Source organism: Salvelinus namaycush, chromosome 4 (assembly GCF_016432855.1).
Source record: "Salvelinus namaycush isolate Seneca chromosome 4, SaNama_1.0, whole genome shotgun sequence".
Taxonomy (NCBI): Eukaryota; Metazoa; Chordata; class Actinopteri; order Salmoniformes; family Salmonidae; genus Salvelinus; species Salvelinus namaycush.
In genome coordinates, this window is record NC_052310.1 from 62846489 (window position 1) to 62868559 (window position 22071).

At 44.7% G+C, this 22071-nt stretch overlaps 1 protein-coding gene across 2 annotated transcripts; it reads left to right on the forward strand.

Moving 5' to 3' along the window:
- The first annotated feature begins 13770 nt into the window (after positions 1-13770).
- Positions 13771-20804, forward strand: LOC120045684 (sideroflexin-1-like). 2 transcript variants are annotated; one of them, XM_038990621.1, is made up of 10 exons: positions 13771-13937; positions 14611-14781; positions 15724-15822; positions 16414-16489; positions 16597-16682; positions 17944-18071; positions 19763-19812; positions 20295-20335; positions 20511-20558; positions 20708-20804. In XM_038990621.1, the coding sequence occupies exons 1-10, from the start codon at positions 13774-13776 to the stop codon at positions 20802-20804; spliced, it is 960 nt and encodes a 319-aa protein (XP_038846549.1). In that variant the 5' UTR covers positions 13771-13773. The 2 variants fall into 2 exon arrangements, with proteins under 2 accessions (XP_038846549.1, XP_038846548.1); XM_038990620.1 differs by having other exon boundaries at positions 13774-13942; positions 14616-14781.
- Positions 20805-22071: the final 1267 nt, after the last annotated feature.

Genomic DNA, 22071 nt, shown 5'->3' on the forward strand with positions numbered 1-22071 from the left:
TGCACCTGACTTCGCACCCACTACACCCAGATTGTTACAGAATCCCGCACCTTCAAATGAAGTCAGCAGGAGCAGCTGCCAACCCCCTTCCATCGATGGAGGAACGCGTCCTTCATCACACCACCGTCCTTCATCAGATAGGATCGGCGATGGATCAGATGATGGAGAGAATGGACCGATGGGAGAGGAGTGGTCTCCTCTCTTCACCTCCGGTTCCTCCGACGATTCCACCTTCTCCTCCCTCCGCATCCGGCTCGGGCACACTCCGTCTTGCGCTCCCTAGGGAGTATGATGGAGCGGCGGCTGGGTGCCAGGGGTTTTTGCTCCAACTCGAGCTGTACCTGGCTACCGTGAAACCAACTCCCTCGGATGAGGAGAGGGTGAGTGCCCTCGTCTCCTGCCTGACGGGTCGTGCTCTGGAGTGGGCCAACGCGGTCTGGAATGTTCCAGACTCGGCAAAGGAGCACTATCCAGAATTCACCCACCGTTTTCGTGCCGTATTTGACCACCCTCCAGAGGGCCGAGCGGCGGGTGAGAGACTATTCCATCTTAGGCAGGAGAAGAGGAGCGCGCAGGATTTTGCGGTAGAGTTCCGGACCTTGGTCGCTGGGGCTGGGTGGAACGACAGGGCCCTGATAGACCACTACCGGTGTAGTCTCCGGGAGGACGTCCGCAGGGAGCTAGCTTGTCGGGACGCCGCTCTCTCCCTCGACGAACTAATAGACATGTCTATCCGGCTGGACAATCTGCTGGCTGGAAAATCTGCTGGCTGCCCGCGGGCGTTCGGAGAGGGTCCTGTCTGTTCCACTACCTAGCGCTCCCGCTCCCATTCCGATGGAGTTAGGGGGGGCCGTGCCGAGGGGTACCGGAGGAGGAGGCTCCTCCTGCACTAGCTGTGGTTGGAGAGGACACACGGCCGACCGGTGCTGGGGGAGCCCGTCTGGGAGTCGAGAGGGCAGGCGGAACACTTCTCGGTTACCCCAGGTAAGTCAGCACCAAACTCACCTAGAACCCCCTGTTGGTCACATGTTTGTATTTTTATTTTTTTTCTTGAATTTTCTCCCTCTTCCCAGCATAAGGCGCTAGTCGATTCAGGCGCAACTGGGAACTTTATGGATCGCGGACTCGCCATCAAGCTGGGTATTCCGCTAGTGCCGATAGATCCCCACTTTCCCGTGCACTCCCTAGATAGCCGGCCATTAGGGTCAGGGTTGGTCAGGGAGGCCACAGTTCCACTGGACATGGTAACGCAGGGGAATCATAAGGAGCGGATTAGTTTCTTCCTTATCGATCTTTTCGAGGAAGCTCAGTCCGGCGGAGCGTAACTATGATGTGGGGGACTGGCGGTGGTCAAGGCCCTGAGGGTGTGGAGACACTGGCTTGAGGGGGCTAGGCACCCTCTTCTCATCTGGACCGACCACCAGAATCTGGAGTATATCCGGACAGCTAGGAGACTGAATCCGCGTCAGGCAAGGTGGGCCATGTTCTTCCTCCGATTCAGGTTCACCCTGTCTTATAGACCAGGCTCCTTGAACACGAAGGCCGAAGCGCTGTCCCGTCTCTATGACACGGAGGATCGGCCCACCGATCCTACTCCCATCCTTCCAGCCTCTAGGCTGGTGGCACCAGTGGTATGGGAGGTGGACATCGAGCGGGCGTTACGGGTGGAACCTGCGCCTCCTCAGTGTCCGACTGGTCGCAAGTACGTGCCGCTTGGTGTTCGTGATCAACTGATTCGGTGGGCTCACACACTACCCTCTTCGGGTCATCCGGGTGTGGCGAGGACAGTGCGGGGTCTCAGGGAGAAGTACTGGTGGCCCACCTTGGCTAAGGACGTTAGGTTCTATGTCTCTTCCTGTTCGGTGTGCGCCCAGAGTAAGGCTCCTAGGCACCTTCCTAGAGGGAAGTTACAGCCCCTCCCCGTTCCACAACGGCCATGGTCTCACTTGTCAGTGGATTTCCTGACCGATCTTCCACACTCTCAGGGAAACACCACGGTCCTGGTTGTTGTGGATCGGTTTTCTAAGTCCTGCCAACTCCTCCCGTTGCCCGGTCTCCCTACAGCCCTACAGACTGCGGAGGCGCTATTTACCCACGTCTTCCGGCACTACGGGGTCCCGGAGGACATCGTCTCTGATCGAGGTCCCCAGTTCACGTCCCGGGTATGGAGGGCGTTTATGGAGCGTCTGGGGGTCTCGGTCAGCCTGACCTCCGGTTATCACCCCGAGAGTAATGGGCAGGTGGAGAGAGTGAACCAGGAGGTGGGTAGGTTTCTGCGGTCATATTGCCAGGACCGGCCAGGGGAGTGGTCTAAGTACGTCCCATGGGCGGAGTTGGCCCAGAACTCACTCCATCACTCCTCTACGAACCTATCACCATTTCAGTGTGTGTTGGACTACCAGCCGGTCCTGGCACCATGGCATCCGAGTCAGACCGAGGCTCCTGCGGTGGAGGAGTGGGTGCAGCGCTCCAAGGAGACCTGGAGAGCCGTCCAGGAATCCCTTAAGCAAGCCGGTGGACGGCAGAAGAGGAGTGCTGACCGCCACCGCAGTGAGGCCCCCGTGTTTGTACCGGGGGACAGGGTCTGGCTCTCAACCCGAAACCTACCCCTCCGGCTTGCCCTGCCGGAAGCTGGGGCCGGAAGCTGAGGACTGCTGAGTTCAGGTCTCGTCCCAAGGATGATAAGGATGATTTTGGCACAGTGGGAGTGAGATTTGTCGAGAGAATGGATCCGTGCTTTTTGGTTGATACATATGTGGTGTCAGGTTGGGTGGAGGAGAGGTTGGGGACTGTTGAGTTGGGTTAGGTAACTCGAGTGGACTCTATTTTTTGCTTCCTCAGCCCAGAGGGAGCGGGGCGCTCCGGATTACGAGATTAGTGCTTTGCTCTCCGGAGCAGGGCGCCGTTGAAAGGAGTAATAACAGGGGTGGCATTAAGTGTTGAGGAGCAGTTGAAAGTGAAGATTCCCAATGTCTGTGACACCGCTGTTTGGTGAGATGTAGATATGGTGGGGAAACGGAGAAGAAGTTATATGTCATGCTGAGTTTTGATGCAGAGTCTTTAGCAGATAAGGTCAAGGTAGGAAGTGTCAGGTATCCCGTGAGAGTTTATGTTATGAAAATATTATGGTGTTTTAGGTGTCAAGGTTATGGGCATAGTGCAGCAGTGTGTAAGAGGGAGATGCCTAGGTGTGCAGGAGGGCATTTTTTATTTAACTAGGCAAGTCAGTTAAGAACAAATTCTCATTTACAATGACGGCCTACCAAAAGGCAAAAGGCCTCCTGCGGGGATGGGGCCTGGGATTAAAAATACAAAATAAAATATAGGACAAAACACACATCACGACAAGAGAGACACCACAACGCTACATAAAGAGAGACCTAAGACAACATACCATGGCAGCAACACGTGAAAACACAGCATGGTAGCAACACAACATGGTAGAAACACAACATGGTAAAAACACATGGCAGCAGCACAACATGTTAGCAGCACAAAACATGGTACAAACATTATTGGCACAAACAACAGCACAAAGGGCAAGGAGGTAGAGACAACAAAACATCACGCGAAGCAGCCACAATGGTCATGAGACGAAGGAATATGTGGTACACACATCGGTGGAGAAAATTGTGTGTTAGTTGTGGGGGTGATCATGGAGATCAGAGATGTCCGGTGAGAGAAAGGCTGATTGAGGTTGCCAGGGTTAGAGTAGTAGAGAAAGTGCCGTATGCTGACGCATGGGTACAGGGTGCGGGATCCTGAGAGGATTTATGTGAGTAGGCAGAGATCAAGAGAGTGATGGGAATAATATGTGCTTCAGTAAAGTGTGATTTTTAGCATTCATAGCCATGGTTGTTTATTGTACTGCAGAAATGGGTTGAAAGTCACAGAAAATAGAGGTTGTGGTGGCAGCGGCAGAGAAGTACTTTAGATTGCAAAGATTTACTGCAGAACAGTTGCAGGGGGTGTTTTACCTTATCTAGTCGTCTGGAGTAGGACTAGATAAGGTAAAATACTGGAATGTGTGGTTTTTGTTTTTTTAGAGAGGGCTAATAGGTGGTAGGTGGTATATGTGTGGTATATGGCCAATATACCATGGCTAAGGGCTGTTCTTAAGCACAACAACGCGGAGTGCCTGGATACAGCCCTTAGCCGTGGTATATTGGCCATATACCACAAACCTCAGTTCCTTATTGCTATTATAAACTGGTTACCTACGTGGTTAGAGCAGTGAAAATAAATGTTTTGTCATACCCGTGGTATACGGTCTGATATACCACAGCTGTCAGCCAATCAGCATTCAGTGCTCGAACCACCCAGTTTATAATATTGTATCAAATAATATAATTAGGTAGGCCGTGAATGGCCTCACACACCCGTACAGTAGGTGGCGGTGTATGCACCTAAAAGTTGGATGGGATCCGCCAACGAAATCCCAAAGAATAAGTCACTGTTTTTCAGGTCTCTGCAAGGTGTGTAGAGTGAGCACAGCTTGACATTGAAACTAGGTATGTTTTGGTGATTTTATTGGCAGTGTGTTACATGTTGTAAATGTGTAGCTAGCTCGAGCTAACGGAAGACGCTAACGTTCGGTCGTTTCTTTTTTTTTTATACGTACGCTAGCTAGCTAACGTTAGTGGTTGTGTTTTTTAATTGCACATAGTAAGAAGGCACCGTGTTCGTTCACAATATAGTAATTTATATCAAGACAGTGTATGTCAGCCTCACATGCTACAATATTGGACAAGCAAACTGATGGTCAAACATTAGCTACCTAAACTTAAGCATGCTATTGTGAGCTTCCTATTTTAATAACGTCAACTGCACTCATATCGCTGCGAGACGCAGGTTGATTTGTATCCATCTACTATATACTGAAAATTGTAGATAATGTTACACTTCTAGCTTGGTCTTCCTTTCTCCTTTACTTGTCGTGAGTGTCAGGCACCAATCACATGTGTTATTGCATTAAAGCTTGCCTTGGGTTCACTGTAATTTTAGGGTCCAGTTATTTTTTACAGTAGCATATCGATGCGCCATATCGGACGCTATTCAATTTTTTTTTATGGAAATAAACGGATGTCCATGTACTTTACCCAACTTTTTTTGTTAGTTCTAACGAGGGAGTCGTCTGGTAAAAACTAATTATCGGTCACGTTATCAACGCATTGGCGAACAGTCTGATTTCACTCTAAATCTATTGATCAACAATGAAAGTATCGACAACTGCCACTTCATGGGACTCAATTCTCATTTACAGAATGTGGATATTTATATGTGCACTATTCTCAGGAAGATAAAGCATAATAACAAGCAAATGTCTTGATATTTGTTTCCTAAAAGCCTTGATTATATTTAAACCATATGTTATTATTAACTAGTTACAATACTATCAACAATCAAAATTATAGTAATTAGGAAAATAATAATTCTAACCTGTCTAGCTTTTTTCAGTTTACATTAGCATCAAACAAACATTCTAGCTGCATTTTACAGTTTAGCATTTTCACTTGGACAATTTAGTTTGAATTCTATTGCAAAATTGAGAGCCATAAGAACAGAAAACCGCTGTGGTTAAATCACTTTTATTAGAATAACATAACTAAACCCTCCACATCCCACCCACCCCAAAAATTATTTTAAGTGATTTGTTTTTCCAAGACCTACACCATGTGCATATACAGTGCATTCGGAAAGTATTCAGACCCTTTACTTGTTCCATTTTGTTACATTACAGCCTTATTCTAAAATGGATTAAATAGTCCCCCCCCCAGCATTGAGTCAGCATTGATGTTATGTTTCTCCTGTCCAGACACTGTTCTTGTTTTGTCTACTTATTGTTAAATCTACACCCAGTACTTGCTTCTAGTCTCCCAGCATCTGTCGTTACAGAACTGTTACACTTTGAGTCTTCTTGGGTATGACGCTACAAGCTTGGCACACCTGTATTTGTGGAGTTTCTCCCATTCTTCTCTGCAGATCCTCAAGTTCTGTCTTGTTGGATGGGAAGTGTCGCTGCACAGCTATTTTCAGGTCTCTCCAGAGATGTTCGATTGGGTTCAAGACAAGTCTGGGCTCAACAGTCCAGAGTATCTTGTTTCTCATTGTCTGAGAGTCCTTTAGGTGCCTTTTGGCATACTCCAAGTAGGCTGTCATCTGCCTTTTATTCAGGAGTGGTTTCCATCTGCCCACTCTACCATGAAGGCCTGATTGGTGGAGTGCTGCAGAGATGGTTGTCCTTCTGGAGGGTTCTTCCATCTCCAAAGAGGAACTCTAGAGCTCTGTCAGTGACCATCGGGTTATTGGTCACCTCCCTGACCAAGGCCCTTCTCTCCCGACTGCTCAGTTTGGCTGGGCGGCTAGCTCTAGGAAGAGTGTTGGTGGTTCCAAACTTCTTTCATTTAAGAATGATGGAGGCCACTGTGTTCTTGGGGACCTTCAATGCTACAGACATTTCTGGTACCCTTCCCCAGATCTGTGTCTCGACACAATCCTGTCTCGGAGCGTTACGGACAATTCCTTCAACCTTATGGCTTGGTTTTTGCTCTGACATGCACTGTCAACAGTGGGAACTTATAAAGACAATTGTGTGCCTTTCCAAATCATGTCCAATCAATTGAATTTGCCACAGGTGGAGTCCAATCAAGTTGTAGAAACATGTCAAGGATGATCAATGGAAACAGGATGCACAAGTCTCATAGCAAAGGGTCTGAAAACTTATGTAAATAAGGTATTTCTGTTTAATTGTAATACATTTCTAAAAAACACTTTCGCTTTGTCATTATGAGTATTGTGTGTAGATTAAGGGGGGGGGTGATAATTTAATCCATTTTAGAATAGGGCTGTAACGTAACAATGTGGATAAAGGGAAGGGGTCTGAATACTTTTCGAATGCACTGTATATATATGACCATGTGGGAACATCAACCCTAACCCGTTTATATTTTTAGTTTTTCCATCACAACTTTTTTCCCTCATTCAACTTTTTCACTCCGGACGCTTTATCTGGACATGGTTCGTCAGCACCTTCAACAGCCGAAGCTAAGTAGTAACATTAACATGATGTCTTTTAATTGCAGTCGCTGTACTCATAATATACAGGAGAACGATCGCCTTACGGCGAGGATAGCTGTGCTACAAGCCCAGTGTCACGCCCTGGCCTTAGTATTCTTTGTTTTCTTTATTATTTTAGTTAGGTCAGGGTGTGACATGGGTATTTATGTGGGTTTTGTAGTGTCCAGGGTGATTGTAAGGTTTAGGGGGTTTATTTAGAGTAGTTGGGTTTATGTTTAGTATAGTTGTCTAGCAGTGTCTATGTTGTGTGTAGTTGTCTAGGAAAGTCTATGGTTGCCTGAATGGGTTCCCAATTAGAGACAGCTGGTTTCTGTTGTCTCTGATTGGGAGCCATATTTAGGGTAGCCATAGGCTTTAGTTTGTTGTGGGGAATTGTCTATGTCTGAACGTTTGTAGCCTGTGTGTGTGCACTACGTTTATTAGCTTCACGGTCGTTTATTGTTTTGTTAGTTTGTAAGTGTTTTGTTTCGTTTTGCCTTCTTCTATAATAAAAGGAAGATGGCTTATTTTCCACATGCTGCGTTTTGGTCCGTCTCTCCTCCACACGATCGTGACACCCAGCTTCAGACGCAATTGTTAGGCAAAGGTAATTTCAGTGTAGGAAAGGAAGAAACAGCGTCTGTGCCACCAGTAAGTACAGATACTAACGTTAGTATAAATCCCCCCGCACAGTCCCCGCAGCCGGACAACTTTCTCATGGCTTCTGAAGGGAAATGCTGTAGGAATGCTCAACTGGTGTCGCTCATTCAGCCGACAGAAACTTTCAACCGGTTTTCCCCATTAAGTAGCGAGTCGGAGTCTGAGGCCGAGTCTTCTCTTGTCTCTACTCCTCCCGTTACGGGGTCTGAGACGCCGAAGGCTCCCACCATTAGCTCTGACAAATTGAAAACCTTAGTCATTGGCGACTCCATTACCCGCAGTATTAGACTTAAAACGAATCACCCAGCGATCATACACTGTTTACCAGGGGGCAGGGCTACTGACGTTAAGGCTAATCTGAAGATGGTGCTGGCTAAAGCTAAAACTGGCGAGTGTAGAGAGTATAGAGATATTGTTATCCACGTCGGCACCAACGATGTTAGGATGAAACAGTCAGAGGTCACCAAGCGCAACATAGCTTCAGCATGTAAATCAGCTAGAAAGATGTGTCGGCATCGAGTAATTGTCTCTGGCCCCCTCCCAGTTAGGGGGAGTGACGAGCTCTACAGCAGAGTCTCACAACTCAATCGCTGGTTGAAAACTGTTTTCTGCCCCTCCCAAAAGATAGAATTTGTAGATAATTGGCCCTCTTTCTGGGACTCACCCACAAACAGGACCAAGCCTGACCTGCTGAGGAGTGACGGACTCCATCCTAGCTGGAGGGGTGCTCTCATCTTATCTACCAATATAGACAGGGCTCTAACTCCACAATGAAATAGGGTGCAGGCAGCAGGCTGTTAGCCAACCTGCCAGCTTAGTGGAGTCTGCCACTAGCATAGTCAGTGTAGTCAGCTCAGCCATCCCCATTGAGACTGTGTCTGAGCCTCGACCTAGGTTGGGCAAAACTAAACATGGCGGTGTTCGCCTTAGCAATCTCATTAGGATAAAGACCTCCTCCATTCCTGCCATTATTGAAAGAGATCGTGATACCTCACATCTCAAAATAGGGTTACTTAATGTTAGATCCCTCACTTCAAAGGCAGTTATAGTCAATGAACTAATCACTGATCACAATCTTGATGTGATTGGCCTGACTGAAACATGGCTTAAGCCTGATGAATTTACTGTGTTAAATGAGGCCTCACCTCCTGGTTACACTAGTGACCATATCCCCCGTGCATCCCGCAAAGGCGGAGGTGTTGCTAACATTTACGATAGCAAATTTCAATTTACAAAAAAGAAAATTACGTTTTCGTCTTTTGAGCTTCTAGTCATGAAATCTATGCAGCCTACTCAATCACTTTTTATAGCTACTGTTTACAGGCCTCCTGGGCCATATACAGCGTTCCTCTCTGAGTTCCCTGAATTCCTATCGGACCTTGTAGTCAATGCAGATAATATTCTAATTTTTGGTGATTTTAATATTCATATGGAAAAGTCCACAGACCCACTCCAAAAGGCTTTCGGAGCCATCATCGACTCAGTGGGTTTAGTCCAACATGTCTCTGGACCTACTCACTGCCACAGTCATACTTTGGACCTAGTTTTGTCCCATGGAATAAATGTTGTAGATCTTAATGTTTTTCCTCATAATCCTGGACTATCGGACCACCATTTTATTACGTTTGAAATCGCAACAAATAATCTGCTCAGACTCCAACCAAGGAGCATCAAAAGTCGTGCTATAAATTCTCAGACAACACAAAAATTCCTTGATGCCCTTCCAGACTCCTTCTGCCTACCCAAGGACGTCAGAGGACAAAAATCAGTTAACCACCTAACTGAGGAACTCAATTTAACCTTGCGCAATACCCTAGATGCAGTTGCACCCCTAAAAACGAAAAACATTTGTCATAAGAAACTAGCTCCCTGGTATACAGAAAATACCCGAGCTCTGAAGCAAGCTTCCAGAAAATTGGAACGGAAATGGCGTCACACCAAACTGGAAGTCTTCCGACTAGCTTGGAAAGACAGTACCGTGCAGTATCGAAGAGCCCTCACTGCTGCTCGATCATCCTACTTTTCCAACTTAATTGAGGAAAATAAGAACAATCCAAAATTTATTTTTGATACTGTTGCAAAGCTAACTAAAAAGCAGCATTCCCCAAGAGAGGATGGCTTTCACTTCAGCAGTAATAAATTCATGAACTTCTTTGAGGAAAAGATCATGATCATTAGAAAGCAAATTACGGACTCCTCTTTAAATCTGCGTATTCCTCCAGGGCTTAGCTGTCCTGGATCTGCACAGCTCTGCCAGGGCCTGGGATCGGGAGAGACACTTAAGTGTTTTAGTACTATATCTCTTGACACAATGATGAAAATAATCATGGCCTCTAAACCTTCAAGCTGCATACTGGATCCTATTCCTACTAAACTACTGAAAGAGCTGCTTCCTGTGCTTGGACCTCCTATGTTGAACATAATAAACGGCTCTCTATCCACCGGATGTGTACCAAACTCACTAAAAGTGGCAGTAATAAAGCCTCTCTTGAAAAACCCAAACCTTGACCCGGAAAATATAAAAAACTATCGGCCTATATCGAATCTTCCATTCCTCTCAAAAATCGAAAAGCTGTTGCGCAGCAACTCACTGCCTTCCTGAAGACAAACAATGTATACGAAATGCTTCAGTCTGGTTTTAGACCCCATCATAGCACTGAGACTGCACTTGTGAAGGTGGTAAATGACCTTTTAATGGCGTCAGACCGAGGCTCTGCATCTGTCCTCGTGCTACTAGACCTTAGTGCTGCCTTTGACACCATCGATCACCACATTCTTTTGGAGAGACTGGAAACCCAAATTGGTCTACATGGACAAGTTCTGGCCTGGTTTAGATCTTATCTGTCGGAAAGATATCAGTTTGTCTCTGTGAATGGTTTGTCCTCTGACAAATCAACTGTACATTTCGGTGTTCCTCAAGGTTCCGTTTTAGGACCACTATTGTTTTCACTATATATTTTACCTCTTGGGGATGTTATTCGAAAACATAATGTTAACTTTCACTGCTATGCGGATGACACACAGCTGTACATTTCAATGAAACATGGTGAAGCCCCAAAATTGCCCTCGCTAGAAGCCTGTGTTTCAGACATAAGGAAGTGGATGGCTGAAAACGTTCTACTTTTAAACTCGGACAAAACAGAGATGCTTGTTCTAGGTCCCAAGAAACAAAGAGATCTTCTGTTATATCTGACAATTAATCTTGATGGTTGTAAAGTCGTCTCAAATAAAACTGTGAAGGACCTCGGCGTTACTCTTGACCCTGATCTCTCTTTTGACGAACATATCAAGACTGTTTCAAGGACAGCTTTTTTCCATCTACGTAACATTGCAAAAATCAGAAATTTTCTGTCCAAAAATGATGCAGAAAAATTAATCCATGCATTTGTTACTTCTAGGCTAGACTACTGCAATGCTCTACTTTCCGGCTACCCGGATAAAGCACTAAATAAACTTCAGTTAGTGCTAAATACGGCTGCTAGAATCCTGACTAGAACCAAGAAATTTGATCATATTACTCCAGTGCTAGCTTCCCTACACTGGCTTCCTGTTAAGGCAAGGGCTGATTTCAAGGTTTTACTGTTAACCTATAAAGCGTTACATGGGCTTGCTCCTACCTATCTTTCCGAGTTGGTCCTGCCGTACATACCTACACGTACGCTACGGTCACAAGACGCAGGCCTCCTAATTGTCCCTAGAATTTCTAAGCAAACAGCTGGAGGCAGGGCTTTCTCCTATAGATCTCCATTTTTATGGAATGGTCTGCCTACCCATGTGAGAGACGCAGACTCGGTCTCAACCTTTAAGTCTTTACTGAAGACTTATCTCTTCAGTAGGTCATATGATTGAGTGTAGTCTGGCCCAGGAGTGTGAAGGTGAACGGCTTTGAACGGCTCTGGAGCAACGAACCGCCCTTGCTGTCTCTGCCTGGCCGGTTCCCCTCCACTGGGATTCTCTACCTCTAACCCTATTACAGGGGCTGAGTCACTGGCTTACTGGTGCTCTTTCATGCCGTCCCTAGGAGGGGTGCGTCACTTGAGTGGGTTGAGTTACTGACGTGATCTTCCTGTCTGGGTTGGCGCCCCCCCTTGGTTTGTGCTGTGGTGGAGATCTTTGTGGGCTATACTCGGCCTTGTCTCAGGATTGTAAGTTGGTGGCTGAAGATATCCCTCTAGTGGTGCGGGCGCTGTGCTTTGGCAAAGTGGGTGGGGTTATATCCTTCCTGTTTGGCCCTGTCCGGGGGTATCATCGGATGGGGCCACAGTGTCTCCTGACCCCTCCTGTCTCAGCCTCCAGTATTTATGCTGCAGTAGTTTGTGTCGGGGGGCTAGGGCCAGTTGGTTATATCTGGAGTACTTCTCCTGTCTTATCCAGTGTCCTGTGTGAATTTAAGTATGCTCTCTCTAATTCTCTCCTTCTCTCTTTCTTTCTCTCTCTCGGAGGACCTGAGCCCTAGGACCATACGTCAGGACTACTGGGCATGATGACTCCTTGCTGTCCCCAGTCCACCTGGCCTTGCTGCCGTCCCAGTTTCAGCTGTTCTGCCTGCAGTTATGGAACTCCTACCTGTCCCAGACCTGCTGTTTTCAACTCTTAATGATCGGCTATGAAAAGCCAACTGCCATTTATTCCTGATTATTATTTGACCATGCTTGTCATTTATGAACATTTTGAACATCTTGGCCATGTTCTGTTATAATCTCCACCCGGCACAGCCAGAAGAGGACTGGCCACCCCTCATAGCCTGGTTCCTCTCAAGGTTTCTTCCTAGGTTTTGGCCTTTCTAGGGAGTTTTTCCTAGCCACCGTGCTTCTACACCTGCATTGCTTGCTGTTTGGGGTTTTAGGCTGGGTTTCTGTACAGCACTTCGAGATATTAGCTGATGTACGAAGGGCTATATAAAATAAACTTGATTGATTGAACCCTATCAAAGTGTGTATCAATTTTACTTTTTTAGTTTAATAAAATAATTTCTCACTGATATGAAAAATAAGGTCCTAATGCTTCCAATACCATACCGCAAGCCACGTGTGTTAATGTCCAGATTGAGCGTCTGGGCTCTTAACAAGACTACCCCGTACAGAGGACACCTTCATCCAATGTGTAATGAAATGGAACTGAGTGTCATGAATCATGATCAAGGGCTATACCGGTTAGTGATTACCCTCGCCATAACGTTAAAATAACTGCGGGAAAGCAGTACTCGGCAGGTGGGGGTGAAGGACACTGCCAGTGTCCTAGCTAGCTAGTAGCCTCAATGGCAGTGGGCACGGCATGTATTAAGTGACACATAGTGGGCGAAGCATGTAGTGGGCGTGGCATGTAGTAAACGTGGTCTGCAGATAGACCCTTCAGCTAGAAAGACCTCTGTTTATCATCTGATTACCTAGGAAACCAAACATCATGATAACTCTAGTTGCTGAAAGCTTTTCATTCCTCAGTTTGTTTATTGTTGTACTGCAAGGCTCTGATGTAGCCTTGGTCAGATGATGCATAGCCTAGATGTGCATGTAAAAGACAGCCAGTAACTTAGGCCTATTTGCAAACTGTGTGCTGGACTGGTCATCTTTTTAATTCAGGTTGAATTAAGGCCTAAAATGCTAAAAGAAGGTTCAGGATGCCAATGTAATTCGCATCAATAATTTTTAGACTAATAATTTCGGCGCAAGCTAATTCGTCAAGAGAATTTGGATAATTATTTATATTATATATAATTATATTTTGAGGAGGAGACTAGAGGTGCAGTAGGCCCCTCCAATCACTAGGATTGTTTTGGCCACAGAGGAAGTGAGAGCTATAAATGAATCGGAGAGGTAGGGGGCTTACCGTGCTATCAAGGCTTAGGCCTAGCTGGGGAGGAGGACTTATCTTTTTAATTACGTTAAATTTTCCACAAGGTCTATTTTCTCTTTCTTTTTGCCCCCCCCCCCCCCCCCCCCCCACCCCCCCCCCCAAAAAAAATGTCACTGAAGAAAGTCTTGTGTCAAATGTGCAGAGAACTAAACCCATGCCTAACTAACATATGTTTCTGTTAACCGGTCCCAAAGTAAAACAAGGATGTCTGGAGTTCTGTCCCTGGACATTAACATCAAGGAGCCACGATGGGACCAGAGCACGTTCATGGGCCGCGCCCAGCACTTCTTCTTCGCCACTGACCCCAGGAACATTCTAAAGTCCTCTGAGACCCTGGAGGATGCACGGGTTACTGTGAAGAAATACATGTACGGTGGGAGGAGAGGGAAGGATGGGTGAGGATAAAGTGGTGGAACGGGTGGGTGGAACTGCTGTCAAGTGAGATGCTGAGAACACATGGGTCACTGTTGAAAATTACAAGTATAGGTGGAGGAGAGGATAAGGAGGGGTGAGGTCTTGGGAAGGAAAATTATGATACCTTGGAAAGCTACTGCATTACTCCTCCTCTCTCTGTACGATGGGGTGTGTGGTGCCTGGGAAGGAATTCCTTTACATTATTGGAAGCATCAAACCAAAAATCTATTGATTCTGTGGCTCGACATGTATGAGCATGGAAACAATCTATAGCAGTGTCTCTGAACTAAAGAGTTCAAGAAGTTAGCTAGCTGTCGTTATAACCTGACCCCCCCCCCCCCCCCACGGCATAATAAGAGAAAGAAACAAACAACATTTGACAGACAGACAACTAATTAGGCTTGGCCTGTAGGCTGGAACATCTGGCCTACTGGTTTCTCCCTTACACCAGAGATGAACTGAAAACACAAAAATAAATATGTAAGACTAAGCTGTGTCTTTGTTATGAACAAATGCAGAAATAGGCACATTCCTTTAAAACAACGGATGTACTTATATTATGCTTTATGCTGAATTTGTGTCAATCATTCATTCATTGTTTAAAGAGTTTGATGTACTTGTGTCCAGGTTAGGAGTGGTGAAGCCAGGTCTGACAGAAGATGAGCTGTGGAGAGCCAAGTACATCTATGACTCTGCCTTCCACCCTGACACCGGCGAAAAGATGGTGGTGGTGGGACGCATGTCTGCCCAGGTCCCCATGAACATGACCATCACCGGCTGCATGCTCACATTCTACAGGTACTACTAGGGTGTATTCCGTTTTCAATTTAATACATGTTAAATACAATTTGTGTGTAGCATAAGATACAGAACAGGTAAAAAAACTATCCCAAAATATCACATGGTGAAATTGTCTGAGAGAAATGCATAGATTATGTTAAATAAATTCAGCATGTTAAAATGGTCATTTTACTCACTTAGTCAGGACACAGCTATTGTGGATGACATGGATAGTTCTGAATAACTCACCCTCTACATTCCAGCTCAGAGGGCAAGACCAGAGTAGCATACTGCAGCTAAATCTCGTTTTACCACGGAATTAGGTCAATCTGCATTCTGTGTTTTTGCAGCCTGTATGAAATTATCTGTAGAGCGCTCTGCACCTTGAGGCTGTTATCTCTAGGGCAGTTCAGGTTGTTGATGGAGGACCTCCGTGTTTAGGAATGTGACTGCTTTTCTTGAATTTCTTATAACTATTTTATGTTTTTATGCATTGTATTTGTATGATTTGTGTACATGCAGGGCTCCCTTGAAAAAGAGGCCTTGGTCTCAATGGGATTTCCCTGCTAAAATAAAGGTTATATTTTTTAAAGTCACACTGTAACACCATTATGTAAACATTGCACAGAAGTGGAAAGTTACATTTTTAGCTGTTTTACAAGTCATGATTTAGCTTTGTTTTCTAGGAGAAATTCAAACAATCTGCCTCAATGAAATATCAGAAATTATTCATGCTTATTCTCACTTTCCTTGTCCTCCTTCTTCTCTCGTCTTTCCCTTTTCCCTACCCTTCTCTCCCATGTTTACATAATTTCGCCTTTCCATATCCCTCCCTTTTATCTCCCCTTTCTGTAATCCCTTTAACATCTCTCACCTTCTCTCCTCCCCTCTCACCCCTTTTGACCCTCTTTCCTCCCCCCCACATTCCCATCACCTCTCTCCTCACCTCTACTCCTCCAGGACGACTCCAGCCATTGTGTTCTGGCAGTGGGTGAACCAGTCCTTCAACGCTGTGGTCAACTACAGCAACCGCAGTGGAGACGCTGCCCTCACCACCAAGTAGGGACTGGGACCACTTACACCACAACCACATTACTAAACCAGCCCTACAGTACCTGTAACTGGCTAGTACTATGGTGCATCTCATAGCCTTAGCTACTGTATCTTCCTCTCCTCATCTGCTTTCCTTCATCAGTACTGATCTGAAAGGACATGGATAGGTCTAGTTATTTCAGATCAGCGCAGATAAAAGGAAGGAGACATGGAAAGGGTGCCACTTTAAACTATTTAGATGCACCTACTTTAACCAGGACACATGCGGAATGAGAACAAGCAATGCTGGTGCTTCTCAGTTTATATGGAAAGAGCATGTAAAGACTGGGGACCATTTTAAATCATTATTACTGTGGAGAGATTCCTGAACTGTACATCGTCATGTCTGCCTGACTTGTCAAGTTTTGCAATAAATATTGCTTATGATTTGAATGCATGTATTCCGTATGCATTGTGACCATGTGCCTTGAGACCTCTATCTGTGTATTAGATAAGACTAGATTCTGGTAAATGCTTGGAACAGGAACATTATTGAGGCTCAGTAAATTGTTTTAGTAAGATGCTAAGATGTAAATGTGGGCCCCTATGTTCTCTCAGTCAGTTGGCTGCAGCGTACATCAGTGCCACCACAGGAGCTGTAGTCACAGCCCTGGGACTCAAGTCTCTAGCCAAGGTACTGGACTGTCTCTGGATCATCTTAGTTCAAGTTGATTTACACTTCGCTTTGCATTTTAGCTCCATGAAAAATCAACATTGAGACAAACTCCGTCTCTCTCCCAGCGCCTTCCAGCCGTCATGAGCCGGTTCGTCCCTTTCTTTGCTGTAGCGGCTGCCAACTGTATCAACATCCCCTTCATGAGGCAGAGGTGAGCTAGAGTTTAAAGACACCACAACCAATGTTCCCTCTAAGCTGTGGGCGTGCCCCAGGACTGCCGCGCAGAAGAAATGTTCTCTGCCCATGCAGAGAAGCACGAGATTAGAAAGTTGAGTGAAGTTCAGAATTTTCCCCCTTAGTTAACACTATCAGCGTTTCCCTTTACTGTGGGAATTGTGATTGAATCAACACATTATCCACTTTCAATGCAACGTACCTAGGGATGTCCCAGACTCAAAAAAATCTTGGTTGACCGAGAGTCATCTGTTTCGAACAATCGATTGGTCAAATTTTAAATAGTGTATTTTTCCATATATGGACACTTCCTATGTGTTTTAATCAAATCAGCTATATGCACTGAGCTTGTCTGATGCTTTAAGCTCTCTGTTTGATTAAATAATGAAGACACACAAATGACTAGAGGGAGTGCGACGGCAATTGATTTGATTGTGCCGGGTCGGGCTTAGTAAAAAAATATAATATATTTTACATTGAGTGACTGACTAGTTACGTTGTGTATCTCTCCTCCCTGCTGCGGCGACTACCACAGAACATCAACAGTGTTAATCTCGCTGTCCGTGTTGCTGAAGCTGCAACATAATTACAGCCATTTCTGACAAGTTTTGTTACCGAAATCCCTCTTTTGTTTAGGAAAAACATTCCCTCAACCCTTGCTCTCTTTAGGTGACACATGTATGCATTGCATGCACATAACCAATAGGGCCTGATTTTATAGCGATCAATAAATTGGTTATAACAAACTCTGAACACTGTAACACGTGACAGCAAAATGGATGCAGAGGACGTGACAAATAAACTCGAAACAGGGAAATGTTTACTGGTTGCTCAGGAGGTAAAGGGGAAGTCAGACATGTGGAATAAATTTGACTAGTTGTGGAAAATACTGGAGATCAAGAAAAAGAAGGTAAGGAGCAAGCGCTGTGTGCTTATTGTGTGTGCCAAAAACAGGTGCTGTTTTTCTGATCGTTTGGAACAATGTAAACAACACTAAATAAATTACATTAAAACAACACTAAAAACAGTCTCATGCATTCGTGAATACAATTGCCGAAATGGAACGATTTATTGTTTACACAAATAATTCAAGGATTGCTTTATTTTATTTTCAAACTAAAATGTTTGATTGCATTTCAAATCATGAATGACTCGTATGCAACAATATCCTGGTTAACTTTGGACATAGCAACATGATTTGGCTGAATTTCATTCTCTCCTTATGTCCCTTTTCTTAGGGAGCTGAAGTACGGCATTCCAGTGACAGATGAGGAAGGGAACCGGTTAGGAGAGTCAGTCACCGCTGCCAAGTCAGGCATCATCCAGGTGGTGGTGTCCAGGATTGGCATGGCTGTGCCAGCTATGGGTAAGCACTGTGTTTCGGACACAATGTGACTGACCGCCTGGATTTGGACTGGTGTTTTTCTACAATGGATGAAAGTAGAGACTCCGCGCAACAAAATTGTGTATCAAACACTGCACTAGAGGAACAATGGGAAAGTAATTCTGCTTTGAAAGTTGATGAATTTGTAACCCTGCTTTTGAGAAAATGGCCCTTCAATGTTTTAGTACACCTACTGGAGAGCTTTTTGTCTACACCTATTCAGCATCGTTCACACCCTCTTAAGCCTTAGCCCCACCCATTTCTTTAAGAATGAATGTGTGAGGCCATGTCCTAAACAGAGTTAGTAAGGTAGTGTAGTAAACTACCAAAGATTTCAAGACGAAAAGTGGTGAAAGTAGTAGCCTACAATAAGGAAAAACTCCAGTTAAAAATACACGTATCTAGTCCTTGGCCTATATCCTAATATGACTTTGGTGCAGGTCATGTTCTTGATATTACCATCTCTGATAAACGCACACTATATCAAATTAAATCAGTGTATTTGTCAAATGCACAGGATACAGAAGGTGTAAATGGTACAGTGAAATGGTTATTTGCATAGGAAGTGTCCACATAAAAAATATTGTGTAATTATTAGATGATGCTTACCTAGACACACTTGTCTAAATTGATGGTTCGTGTGAAAGAAATGCTATAACCAACCCAAGCCACATCTAGCTAAGTGGATGGGTCATTATTGTCTAGCTAGCTAAACGATGAACCATAATCTCAACCCATACTATTAGCAATACAAACATATTGTCATAGCTAGCCACTATGCATGAAATGCTGTAGTATGAATCTGCAAGTAGCTAAAGCTAACAAACTAAGTTCATTGTTAGCTAACTAACATTAGGCTATAGCTAGCAATTCAAATGGCTTCCTCAGATACAAATAATATTACTACACAGATCATACACATAGCGTTAGCTAGCGAGCCAGCACGCTAACATTCGCTAGCTAGCCAACAGTATGCTTTAACTTGCAATGAAAATGACTTTCTGACTAAATTAGAAACTTATAATATCTGAAAATGTAGCTAGACTCTTACCCATATACATGGATGAACGCTTCACGGCAGACTGGAAACCCTTTAGCTAACTAAGACGTCCTGTGTTTCCATTTCGTTTGTACAGCTTGTTTGGTCCGCGTTGTGTCAAGTCACACAGGTTCACACTGACCGTGTGCAGAAAGTAGTCCATCACAACTTTTCCCCCACTGATCTTTGTCGATAGCACCGGCTAAATTCGGGGCAGCAATGTTGTTGTGGGCAGTAGCAACACTTTTGCAGTTCTCCATGGCTAAGGTAATATCTTTCAAAAAAGCTCAGGTAGCAAGGATTATCTACACAAACTGAGCAGCTCATGTTTGACTGAAGCGTGTTACATGGCAGACCAATCTGAACTTCTCTCTCTCGCCATGTCCAGCCCATCCATTATCTCAGCCAATCATGGCTAGCGGGAAGTTTCCTGTCTTTCTGTGGCTAAACCAACTAGGCTTGCGATTTAACAATTGTATTCGTATTTACAGATGTCACACAAGTTTAAGGCACATGAAACTTAACATGTTCCAGAAGGCATTTCTGCCAAAAAACGCATTTTATAAAATAAAATATGTGTTGCCTCTTGAAAGTCCTCATTGTTTTCTCTCTCTCTCTCTCGGTCTGTCCACAGCTATCCCACCTGTGATAATGAACGCCCTGGAGAAGAAAGCTTTTATGAAGGTAATGTTACAAGAGACGAATGGATGCTTGTCATGCTGTCAACAGTCAGTGGGTTTACTGGAGCCCGTACTACATACAGTGTGTGTGGAGGATAATCTGTGGCATGTAGCCACTGTTGTACTAAGCCTATCCTCTATTTGGAGTTCAAACCACAGAATTAAATAGTGTCATTCTATGTGGGGTTCAGCCATGTAAAATATGCTACTTGTTTGTTGGTGTCATGAGAAGCCAGTGGAAATCCAGGCTTCTGTGTTTTGTCGTGTCTGATATCCTGTGTTGATCCGCAATCTCTAGCCTGGTCCCGGATCTGTTTGAGCTGTTTTGTCAATGACCATATGAGTAAGCACAAACAGATCTTGGACCAGGCTTGTTAAGCTCTTCAATACTGTCAGTGTAATGTCTATATACTGTCAGTTGGTTTCATAAAAAATTGCTTCAGCTTGGAGTTGCTTTCACAATTTCTGTCTCTGTTCTCTCCTCAGCGCTTCCCAGTCCTAAACGCCCCAGTACAGGTGGGTCTGTGGTAAGTATCTATAGTTAATGATACTGTAGTCTGCGTTGGTCTAAGGGAGTAATTTTCCTCTCTCAATGACATGCGCTGTAAGCAAACTAACCATAACATGAATACTGCACGTCACGATTGTATTCCGCGTACTGCTTGTATTGCACTGTTTACAAAACTTCCTTTTCTCTTTCAGCCTGGTGTTTGCAACTCCTCTGTGCTGTGCCCTCTTCCCACAGAAGAGGTAAAATATGGCCATATGTTACATACCTTAGCTATAGACAGTGGATCTGCTTTTCTTTAACATAACGAGATTGTACACTCTAATAATCAATGTATTTTTCTCTCTCTGTTTCTGGCCCCTTTTCTCTCCCTCCCCCTCTCTCTCTGTAGTTCTATGGCTGTGAGCAGCCTGGAGACAGATCTTCAGGAGAGGATACTACATAGCAGTCCCCACACTTCTACTGTCTTCTTCAACAAAGGCCTTTAGGACCACACAATAACACCCACCACAGGTAATCCCCATCTGCTGGTTGGACCCCGCTACTACAGCTCAGTGGGAACAACTGTAAGGTCAAAGAGAATATTATATTTATGCATATTTTTTTATTTACCTGTTTGTTTATGATGTTCTAGGCTTTTTTTTGGGGGGGGGGGGGGGGGGGGGGGGGAGAGGTGATAGTGAGGGGTGTGTTTCAGTCCTACAAAGTTGCTTCCTTGTATGAAATGATGGAATAGGTGGTGAAAGCCTACCAGTCAAATTTTTCTGATTGTACACTGAACTAAAATATAAAAGCAACATGCAACAATTTCAACAATTTTACTGAGTTCATATAAGGAAATCAGTCAATTGAAATAAATAAATTAGGCCCTAATCTATGGATTTCACATGACTGGGAGCAAGGCAGGCCCACCCACTGGCGAGCCAGGCCCAGCCAATTAGAATTAGTTTTTCCCCACAAAAGGGCTTTATTACAGATAGAAATACTCCTCAGATGTCCGGGTGGCTGGTCTCAGAGGATCCCACAGGTGAAGAAGCCTGATGTGGAGGTCCTGGGCTGGCGTGGTTACACGTGGTCTGCGGTTGTGAGGCTGGTTGGACGTACTGGCAAATTCGCTATAACTATGTTGGAGGTGGCTTATGGTAGAGAAATTACCTTTTCAATTCTCTGTCAACAGCTCTGGTGGACATTCCTGCAGATCTTTTATTTCAGCTCATGAAACATGGGACCAACACTTTACATGTTGTGTTTTATATCTTTGTTCAGTATAGATGCAGGTGGGCCTAACTGGCTGGGCCTGGCTCGCCAGTGGGTGGGCCTGGCTCCCAGTCATGTGAAATCCATAGATTAGGGCCTAATTTATTTATTTCAATTGACTGATTTCCTTATATGAACTTTAACTCAGTAAAATTGTTGAAATTGTTGCATGTTGCTTTTATATTTTAGTTCAGTGTACAATCAGAAAAATTTGACTGGTAGGCTTTCACCACCTATTCCATCATTTCAGACAAGGAAGCAACTTTGCAGGACTGAGACGCAACCCTCACTATCACCTCTCCCAAATAAAAGAGACAAGGGGAGAAAGCCTCTTCGAAGTAATGAAACGCAGGCGAGCGTAGTGTGACAGACGGTTATCTTATACTGCTACATTGACAAACAGACTATGGTTTGATTTTTTTTTTTTTTGCGTTTATCCTCCATGGGGTTGTGGGTGTTTAATTACTGAATGTTACTGAATGACAAATTCTATCAAAT

Bases quoted from the DNA above. Each gene is read 5' to 3' on its own strand.
- LOC120045684 (XM_038990621.1), top strand. From the start codon at position 13,774: ATGTCTGGAGTTCTGTCCCTGGACATTAACATCAAGGAGCCACGATGG. The intron at 16,490-16,596 runs GTACTGGACTGT...TCTCTCTCCCAG, and splicing joins GACTCAAGTCTCTAGCCAAG to CGCCTTCCAGCCGTCATGAG. The intron at 18,072-19,762 runs GTAAGCACTGTG...GTCTGTCCACAG, and splicing joins CATGGCTGTGCCAGCTATGG to CTATCCCACCTGTGATAATG.